This window comes from Halictus rubicundus, unplaced genomic scaffold (assembly GCF_050948215.1).
Source record: "Halictus rubicundus isolate RS-2024b unplaced genomic scaffold, iyHalRubi1_principal scaffold0354, whole genome shotgun sequence".
In the NCBI taxonomy this organism is placed as follows: Eukaryota; Metazoa; Arthropoda; class Insecta; order Hymenoptera; family Halictidae; genus Halictus; species Halictus rubicundus.
This window is the reverse complement of record NW_027488895.1, coordinates 39,196-50,154: the sequence shown is the minus strand read 5'-3', so window position 1 is coordinate 50,154 and position 10,959 is coordinate 39,196. Positions and strand designations below refer to the sequence as shown.

Sequence of the window (10,959 nt, the reverse complement as noted above, 5' to 3'; positions counted from 1 at the left end):
CGATGCCCAGGCTGCCACATGTCCATTTTCATCTGTCTTTTTCGGCGGTTTATTTGACTTCGAATAATTTCCGGAGGCGCGTTCGAATGCTGTAACGAGGACAGAGCAGTCAAAGACTGGCGCGCGCGTTGCAATGTATGTGGTTGTATCGCCCAATGACAAAGCAAGGATCAAATAAAACTCTAGTCTATATATAGACACTTATGAATCGTAGTTCTTTTTAGACCTTTGAAATTTTGAATCATTTCATTTTTGGTTTAATTTAGCTTCACACATGAATTTATTGACTCTGTTGTAAACATTTATTTCATAATAAAAAAAGAGAGACCGAGGTGTGTGCATGAATAATAGTGGTAAAGTATTTTTAAGTTATAACATTCGCAAAACATCGTATCCGGACCTAATCTAATCATACATTATCATTATTAGGATCATACTCTTATGCAAATGCACGTAGACTTTTTGACAGTGATACTGAAATAAATGTAATGTAACAATTACAATTTTTATTCTGTTATAACGTCTGACACCTGATCGTTCCATACTCCGGGTAAAAAAAAACATGTCCACTTAGGACCCTCCTCCCTATAAATATCCAACATTTAATAAAATTGAAAGATTCCCTTTTCAGTTCCTTTCTTATTCGTTATCCAACACGCCGGTGTTTCCATCTCGTATTCATCAGTCAGCTACACATCTGTAGGTAATACCATACCACAGACGAGGTATAGGAGTAGACCAATCACCCAATGTATTATTCTGTCTCACGCTCGGGGGGCTCTAGAGCCCCCGTACTATTCCGTGTCACATCCTACCGTATCATCCAGAACTAATATTGTGGAACCGATATTCTACAATGGCGCTGTTGCTGATATAATTTTAAATCTCATGTCGAGGATTCATATGATGAATGAAACAAAAGAATGTTGTTTCCTCTTAATTCCATTACGGCTGACACGCGAGTGCATCGAAGGAGACGTAATGTAATAATAATAATAACGTAACGTCTCCGGCTGAGAATATTTTGGTCCCGGATCGAATCCCGCATGGAACGATTTTTTTTTCGTTAAACACTTTTTTCTTGTTCTTTCTACTACATCAGTCGTCTTCCCTGTGCAATTACAACTACAACAGTGTAATAACATAATTATAAAAAATTAAATTAGTTCAATATTAGCCAAAAGTAAGAATGTAGTTTAAATTTAATTAAATAAAATACGACGTTGATATCATTAATTTCATTTGACTATTTAATAGCTACTTATTCAATGTACTTCTGATATTGCTTTTCATTCGCAGCATATATATTCTAATAAATTTAATTATTTGGGATTGATAAAAGATTGAACAACAATATTTATAATAACTAGTTTTGAACATTTTTTAAGGGTAATTAAATTTAAAAAACAAAAAGAATGATTTAAAAATACAAAATATATTTCAGTATATACCATTAAACCCGATTCTTTTTAATTTTTTCAGTTTAAATTTTACTTTGGTATTGTTCCGTCACAAGACAAAACAAATATTTCAATATAACCAAACATCTGGGTGGCAGACTTCGGCCTACCTCCAGTTTATCATGTTTGTAATGCACTAGCATTTATGGTAGCGGCCCGGGACAAAATTTACAACACTTTACCGGGCGCAGGTTTATAACGCCTTTCCGGACCCATCGAGTGAGGGTACCGCGCGTCCACCTCGGCACAAGGTTACCCTCCCTTTGGCAATGGTAGGCGCCAACGAAGATCAATGACAATGATTGACCAATCACGAACAAATTAGAAGACAGAGATTCTTAGACCCCACCCACACCGAGATTAGCTGCAAGGAGTGAAGAGACGACAAGACCAGTCAACCAACTAGCCTCAAATAAACAAGTATTCCTCCGAGCAACCGTAGAGTCGTAGTCCACCAGAGCAGCAGCGGTCGTAGTATCCGCGTATTTCTTTTTATTTCTTCGGTTCTGTTAACGTCAGAGTCGATAGTGCAAACCGACACGGACAAGAGTGTCCCTTGCACTGCATTCCAGACAGAGTTGGGCACTATTTAGATAACAAATTATTTAAATAAGGATTCGAATCAAAGATATTTTATCTTTATTCGTTATTCGAAAGTTCGAATAAAAAAAGTATCTCTGTCGAATAAATAATTTTATTAGACGAGAATTTATCGGACGAATAGAGAGAATTTTTTTTATTCGAAGCGGATTTATTCGAACTTGGAATAAATTTTCATCTTTTATCTGTATCTTTTATTCAAAGGCTTCGGATAAATCTTCGAATAACTTTTGCCAGCTCGAATAAGCGGCGACGAGGTCCGACGAACGCCGATCTTCAAAGACCCAGCGACTGACAAACGGTATACAATGTAAGCAGATGGAGAATCGCGCACGAATGAAAGTTCAAACTTTTAGATTTTTCAATATACCTCCATAAAATTGCGGCGAGTGAATTGAGGGGCTTTTCCTGATGAAAATGAGTCCAAACTCGAGTGTAATCGAACAATTTTATTGATACGTAATGTTACGATAAAAATTAAAATCTTGTTGAAGATAATCCAAATGATGTCGTGTTTGGACTCATTTTCATCTGGATAAGCTCTACAACTTATTCGTATTAAAAATACTATTCGCATTAACACTATTCCTACCGAAACTTCGCGTATACCTATTTCTACCGCGACCGGTCAAATGACCGGTCTGTAGCACAACTTATATTTTTTAATATAGAATGAAGATAATAGCCAATTTGACAGTATAAAAATATAGTTTCTTTTATTTAGGAGTATATAATGTATATTTTATTCGTTTTCACCGCATAATATTTCGTTTACTATACCCTGTTGGGCCTGATGTTCCCCTAAACATATTATGAATAGGTGCTCTTCCAGGATTAGACCCTTCTTTTACTTCTTGCCAAACAGTTCCGTCTATAGCAGTTTCGATTACCTCTTCCTCATTCTCGCTATCGGAAGTAACTAAAAATCTCCTTCTCTTTCGTCCTCTACGTACGTTCGAAACATTCCCTTCGTCCTCATCGGTGTTCGAGTCGTTCTCAAATAGATCATAATTTTCCGTATTGTCATTTGCAATATCAAAAATTTCGAACGTCTTTACATTTTGGGAATGAATATTCAAGGGATAAAATAAAAACTAAAATATAAAAATGTAAATCAAGATGGATAAAAAAATGAACAAAAGATAAAATGTGAAACTTGCTACGAAGTATTGTTGGTTTGTTCACTTTTTTGAAAGTGACACTTATAACGCGTAATACAATAGAAAATAAAAGTAGAATAATAATAGAATAAAAATACAAAATAGTAAAAGACTGCCGAATATGCTCCTTGTAACTTTCACGTTTTGATGCTCTCTGTCCAGCTCACGAGACTTTACTGATTTGAATTCGTGAGAAGACGTCTAGGCATCTCCTTCGGCTATGATTTTATTTATTTTACAGTCATAGTAGATAAGACGGTGTAAGAAAATCCGAGGTTCTGGACCGCTTCGGATACCAATCAAGCAAATAAAGACCGCGAGGCCGATAGGCGAGCGAGGACTGTAAGCACTTTTCGGCTAAAATCATGCCACAACTGCATTACCTTCCGTTTGTAACGACTTTATAGTTTCGGAATTGAGTCTTTGAAAGAATACTATTACAAAAAGATATAAATCGATCTACCGGTCAAATGACCGGTCGTGGTAGGTAAGACAGACTACAAATTTTTCTCAGAAAATAAACAATAAAAAAAGAAGTAAATATTGAAAAATGTATTATACGCATATTGTAGGAAAAGTCGTGAAGTTTAAAGGCGATTCAACTACGTTGTATATAGGAAATTCTAATCGAAATTTTAAAAACGGTCATTTGACCGGTCGCGGTAGGAGTTTGGACTCATTTTCTTCAGGAAAAGCCCCTAACAATTCACTCGTCACAATTTTATGAAGGTATATTGAAAAATCTAAAATTTGAACTTTCATTCGATGCGGGTTTCGATGGCGGACGAAAAGATTCTCAGCCGGAGACGTTTTACGGCCTGCACCAACCGAAACTGTTGAGAGTCAGAGTTATATATTGAAATGTAACGCAAATAAAATATTTTATACTGCAGTTTTAAGTTTCTACACTGTTTTCCTCAATATAAAAATGTTCAATATTACATAATACACCTACAAAACGATCAGGAGGCATCGAAACAATTGATTTTTTTTTTAACGACGATGCAATTTATAAAAAAATAAGAAAAATTGTTTCAGTATTATCTAACTACTGAATTTTTATAAAACTGGTATCTCGGAAACTTCAATTCGAAATGTGCACTTTCTTCAAATGATTGGACAATTCAATTATCCAATTTTCTTAAACATGTTTGTATAATCTGGAAAATCTTTAAAAATTACACATTAATAATCACGATGAGACACAAATAACATAATAACATAAACGTGGTCAACTGAAAACTTCGATATAAAATCGGCAATTTTATGCTTTCGGATTTATTTAAAAATCTATTTTGCAGCCAAAAATTCTGAAAAAGTCTCAGTCGTGTATGATATTAGGTAGAATATTCAAGAATTCTTTCGTAATTTTTTGTTGAGAATGGTACGACTAAAAATTAATTTGGTTTGGAGACACTTTTGACCATCTTATCTGTCTTTGTCTTAAAAATCAACAAAAAAAATTATTTAAAAAATATATAACATATTTCAGTATACGCCATTAAACCCGATCTTTAAAAAAGATTTCTAGTCCAAATTTCGCATTGATATCTTTTTTAGTTTAAATGTTGTAGCAAAATGTGCGCCTCGCCGAACCACGAATCGATTGTGCTAATCGATTGCGGCTCAGGCGCTCGAAACTTTGGTAACGTGAATTCGGTGGAACGCGTCGAACAGTCGAGCAGGCAGCTCACACGGACAGAATAGAGATACGCTTGTGTGTAGCGCGTGCATAGTAGAAGCAACGTAAAGGCTCGTACAGACCTGAAGATTTCGACGAACATTGCGCCGAACGGCGCGCCGAACAGCGAACGAAACGCAAAATCGACATTCATTTCGGCGAACCGAACGGCGCGATCTTGCGTTTCGTTCGCTGTTCGGCGCAATGTTCGTCGAAATGTTCAGGTCTGTACGAGCCTTAAGGAGACGACGGTACGAGAGCCAACCCTTCACGTGGGACGGCGAACAGTGGTGCCAAGGCGGCAAAAAATCCTTTTTATAAATTTTCGATTTTTATAAAAAAAAATTATTTTTGTATAGCCTAATAGTACGTGCATGATGTGCCAGTCAGATTTTTGAAAAAATTTTTTTTACGGAGATATACGCATGGTAAATAACCATTTCCTCGCTCCTGAGAATTCATCAGTTTTCAGTGCGATAGTTATGTAATTACTCCGCCTATAATTGAATACTTAGGGGTCTACAAATCATATGGGTTATTGCAAATGGCTTCAACTATTAACTGGTAAAAAAAATTTTTCCAAAAAACGTTGTTTAACACTAAGTAATATGGACTAACCTGAATTCCCTTTGCGTTACGCTCATTTTTTATTTATGGAGGAATACAAAAAATCCTTTGAATAGCTTCGATTTGGAACTAATCGTTTTGGCAAGTTATAATATTGATCTAGCTTTGTGCAAAAAATCATGAGATACTTCGAGATGCTTTCGTCGCAATTTAAGTTCAAATATCAACTTTCGGAATTTCCAAGAATGAATCGCGTGTATGTCACGATTATTTGATGTTTCAGGTGGAATTTTTAAGGGATACATATCAGATAATAAAAAAAAATGACATTCATACATATAAAAAAATATTTAATAACAATTTTTTATGTTAAATAAACAAAGTTTTCGTTCACTGGACCACTGTCGCAAAAATGCAACAGGTATTTTTTGGTAGTGCTCCAATGAACGCTATAAAAATAATTTATGTAAGATAAAAAAAATTGTTATTAAATATTTTTGTATACATGAAAAATTAATAAATCATATGCACTTCACATTTTTCTTTATTAATTAGAAATATTCCTAAAAAATTTCACCTGGAAAATCAAATAATCGTAGCTTCCGCACGATTCACTCTTGGAAATTCTGAAAGTTGATATTTAAACTTAAATTGTGACGAAAGGGTCTCATGAATTTTTGCACAAAGTTAGATCAATATTACACCTTGCCAAAACGATTAGTTCCAGACCAAAATCTATTAAAGGATTTGTTTTATGCTTCCATAAATAAAAAATGGGCAGAAAACAGAGATTTTCGATTAGCCCATATTACTTAATATTAACAACTTTGTGCAAAAAGTTTTTGCCAAATAAGCGTTGTAACTGTGGTAATCTTTCCACAGATTTTCAAACAAATTCGTTGGATAGTTTCATTTTACAGATTTTTTGCCGCTTTTTGGCCATTTGGCACCACTGTGCGGCGTCACGCTGTTATGCCGCAGGAAGGGGTAGATGAAGAGTATCCTCGAATAAACTCCAAACTCTTCTAGCACAACTTAGGTTTATTTGGGAATAGGTCGCCAAGCAAGAATACAAAGCGATTTTGTACACGACGAATAACTTTGTAACAAACGAGTCGACTGACGGGTTACGTGTAACTTCTTCTCTGTGTGTGTGTCTTTCTGCGCCCTTTCGCAGGGCCTTATATAAGGGTACAACTATGGAAGTTTGGTGGGGATGGATGACACTAGCACTTAGAGATAGGGAATGACGTGGAGGTCGGAATTTTCGCAGGGTTGGACTTTAATCTGAAATCTCAGTACCAGTGAGTAATTTGCCTTAGTCTAGTAGATGAGAAAGCCCGTGAGTTCTGACTCATCTATTTGTCTGACTTATCTATAGAGAATAGATAAGTCTGGTAGTCTCGCATAACAACGCGATTCTGGCATCACGACTGAACAAGTGTGATCGAGCTCGATGAATGCGGTAGTGTTTGTACGTGTCGTACTGTTATGCCGCAGGAAGGGGTAGATGAAGAGTATCCTCGAATAAACTCCAAACTCTTCCAGCACAACTTAGGTTTATTTGGGAATAGGTCGCCAAGCAAGAATACAAGCGATTTTGTACACGACGAATAACTTTGTAACAAACGAGTCGACTGACGGGCTACTTGTAACTTCTTCTCTGTCTGTCTCTCTCTCTCTCTCTCTCTCCGCGCCCTTTCGCAGGGCCTTATATAAGAGTACAACTATGGAAGTTTGGTGGGGATGGATGACACTAGCCCTTAGAGATAGGGAATGACGTGGAGGTCGGAGTTTTCGCAGGGTTGGACTTTAACATGAAATCTCTGTACCGGTGAGTAATTTTGCCTTAGTCTAGTAGATGAGAAAGCCCGTGAGTTCTGACTCATCTATTTGTCTGACTTATCTATAGAGAATAGATAAGTCCGGTAGTCTCGCATAACATCCCCTTCCTTATTTTAAAAGAATATACCTTGGTAAGGTATGTTCTTTTTACAAGATTGGTTTGAGTACGGTTTTACGCTTTGACGGTTTTACATAAATTGGTACGGGTTCGTCGCTAACTTCATCGACAGTGAATGCTTGGTCATTTTGAGGTTTTGATGTGAACCTGACAGAATACTGAGGTGACGGTGTCGTTACATTTTCGTTATAAACGTGGGTACCTCCTGTATTGAAACAGTTTACATACTGATTGCAAGGTTTGAAGCATAAACTTATGAGTTTCCAGACTTTTAATTTGCATAATACATATAATAGAGCTAGTAGGATTAAACTAACGGTGATAATTTTAAGTGTGGTCCAGATGGTTTCGGTTATACCTAAAGATATGTGATGAATTAAAATATCTTCTTCTTCTTTACACGTTTAGAGTAAAGTTGTATCCAGATGGGATTTAGAATTTTGATGATGGATATTTGATATTTCCTACTTTCTGGGAATATATGAATTGCTTGCGCTATACATTGGTCTTGAAATGATGAAGTGAGAACTGGAGTCGTTCTTTCACAAATTCGGATTTTCTCGAAGATTTTACATTTGTGAATATCCATAGACTCGACAGGGCTGTAGTATTTAGTTGTGCTGTCTAGTAGTATATATCGAACAGTTATGCTAACTACATACATTAGTTTGTCCCGAATAAGGGGGATTGGTACTAGTTGATAAAGGTTATATTGTTCTGGTTCAAGAATTGGAATTTTCATTTCAAAGCAAAATTGTGTATCATGTAAGACAAAAGTATTAACTTCGATGACTCGTTGATATAGGAAGGCTGATTCTTTCGTGGCAGGAAATAGCATCCTTTCAGCTCCAAATTTGGATTCAATGCTTTTTAGAATTGTTACTAAGTCTACTGAATTTAGCAATGTGGGGTCCAATTTTCCTTGGATTCCATTGTTGATTAAACTTCTGAGTTTGTGTGTTAATTCCCCGTATTCAGTTACAAGTTCAGATAATAAAGTTGCTGTACTGAGTTGAATTTGTCGCTGTTCTATCTTATCTGTAACCTGATAGATTGCTTCAGTGGTTACATTTATGAATGATTGAATTCTATCACGATAATTGGAAAAGTCTTTAACAATGCCTTTTACAATGGTTGTTTCTTTATCTAGGTGTACGGCTAAACTTTTACTATCTGTATAAAGTTTATCAAGTTCCGAATCGTAATATTCGGCGTCCTTTTGACTAAGGGTTCCGAATAATACATTGGCTAAATCTCCAATGGGATTCAACCAACCACGTTTTACATGTTTACTTCTATTAGGTAAAGTTATGCCTATACTGTATAACATACGCCATTTTTCGTTAATATCGCGGTTAAAACGTTCGTGTAGGAGACGATAAGTTTGATTAATTACCGGATTTCTACTAAGTGCATCAGCGTTAGAATTCAAACATCCCTTTTTGTATTGAATCTCGTAATCATACTCTTCTAAAATGATCCTCCATCGCGTCTGCATGGCAGTTGGGTTTTTCATGTTATTTAGCCATTTCAGTGGCTGATGATCAGTAATTATAACGAACTTTCGACCATATGAGTAGGGGCGGAAGTGCTTTACACTCCAAACCATGGCAAGCATTTCGCGATCCGTGGTTGAATATTTTTGCTCAGCTTCGTTTAGGGTCCGACTTGCAAAGCTGATTGGTTTTTCTTTTCCGCTCTCATCTTTTTGTGCCAGTACCGCTCCTAAAGCTTCACCGGATGCATCAGTAGATAAAATGAATTGTCTTTTAAAATCTGGGTACATGAGTACACGATCTCCGCAAAGTTCTGTCTTCAGATGTTGAAAAGATTCCTCTTGTTGTTGCTTCCACTCGAAGTTCCTGTCCTTTCTCAGAAGCGTATTCATTGGTTTAGCTAACTGCGAGAAATTTGGGATAAATCTCCGGTAATATCCTGCCAATCCTTGGAACTGCTTGACATATATAGGGGCTTCATCTGTGACAGGTATGCTATGCTCGGTCAGTTTTGTCATAGGCAGTGCGTCGCCTGGCAAAGCAAGGATGTCCTCAAACTCTCGCGATACCTTCCTGACTAATTCAATAGCTTTCGGATCTGTCAAATGGGCTACCCGTGTATTTTCGTCTAATAATTTTAAACGTTTTTCTCGACCCTCAATCGAGTCCTTACTAAAATGTAGGATCCTATGCAAAGTACCTGTTAGTTCTATCGTCCTATGCTTGGTATCTATCTTGGCTTCCTCCCCCTCAAGGAACGGCATGCCGAGTAACCCGTCTTCTTCTATAGGAAAACTATCTGGTACTATTGCTAAAATATGTTCACGATTTCCTACTGTAAGTTTAGCTTCTCTGGTTGAGACGACTTCTCTATCATCAATTCCATAAAAACGATTGATTCGCGCTCGTGTAGGTAAAACAACTGCTGCTGCTGCTTTTATTAAATTTATTCTCGCTCCTGTGTCTAGGAGGAATACTCGACTTGACCTGCTTTGTCCCATTCGGAGAGCAATTGTAATGTTTCCTCGATTTGTAATTCCTCGGTCAGATCCCGTGGGTTTGTTGACTGTATAAACCTGTCTTGATTCTTTCGTTCTCCTGAGCAAAACGCGTTGTTCGTCCGTTGACCGAAAGGAGCTGTCACTTTCATCATCTCTGATTCTAACGTTTACAGGTTCTAGTGGTACTGAAGTTTCCCCATGTCGTAGTTCGTCGATTTCTTTCCGTTGCTCTTCGCAGAGAGTCATTAATTTAAGACATTTTCTCAGTAGTTCAGCCATTTGTTGTTCAAGGCTGCTTCTAACAGGGCTCGCGGGTCGACTCATTTTCTCGAGAGTTTTATGAATAAAACTATGTAACGACTCGCTGCTATCACTTTCGGTGTGAATTTCTGATTTCGGGTTCCAATATGTGTGAAAAGGCATTCACTTACCCGAATAGAATTTTCATAATCGTCTTATATCCTTCCAGATTTCGTCTTGTCGCCTTGTTGACCTCGGTCTTCTTGCTGAATTGCGGCCTATCCCACCGCTGCCACCAAAAATTAGTCCTCTGTTATGCCGCAGGAAGGGGTAGATGAAGAGTGTTCGAAATCACTGCAGGCGTTACCGAGAATCTCGGTAACGCAAACATCATTTCTTGTGCCATAGTTTTTGCGACCTAATCCGCAGGCGAGCGGCCTCGGTGCGACCGTGTCTCGGCGTTGACAATAGCCAGCTGATCGAGCACGGCGCCGAGACCGGGTGAACGCACTCAGACGTAAACTTTGTGTTTACTTCTAAACGTTTACTTGTCGCGTGAGCCACCGTTCCCATAATCCAAAATATCAAATCCGTCACCCACCGTCCTTGTTTCCTGTGCAGTAGCGGCCGTTAGGGCATTGCCCTCGTGCGCTAGCTAACGTTCGACACTGCCAAATCCTTTGTCATTTTCAAAAACCCCACTCCTTATTCCTTCCGACGCCGGTGGCCACGCATAGTATAAATAACCCGCGATAACCGCGAAACGAGGTCTTTAGACACGCTCGATCGCT

The 10,959-nt window shown here is 37.6% G+C and overlaps 1 protein-coding gene across 1 annotated transcript; it reads right to left on the bottom strand.

The window, feature by feature from the left end:
- Window positions 1-7,305: 7,305 nt before the first annotated feature.
- LOC143364231 (uncharacterized) lies at window positions 7,306-8,142 on the bottom strand. The gene is made up of 2 exons (XM_076804690.1): window positions 7,900-8,142; window positions 7,306-7,743 (listed from the first exon to the last, which is right to left on the bottom strand). Exons 1-2 carry the CDS (start codon window positions 7,932-7,934, stop codon window positions 7,461-7,463), a joined length of 318 nt encoding a protein of 105 aa, XP_076660805.1. The 5' UTR covers window positions 7,935-8,142; the 3' UTR covers window positions 7,306-7,460.
- Window positions 8,143-10,959: the final 2,817 nt, after the last annotated feature.

Bases quoted from the DNA above. Each gene is read 5' to 3' on its own strand.
- LOC143364231 (XM_076804690.1), bottom strand. From the start codon at position 7,934: ATGTATAGCGCAAGCAATTCATATATTCCCAGAAA. The intron at 7,744-7,899 runs GTAGGAAATATC...TATCACCGTTAG, and splicing joins AATTCATATATTCCCAGAAA to TTTAATCCTACTAGCTCTAT.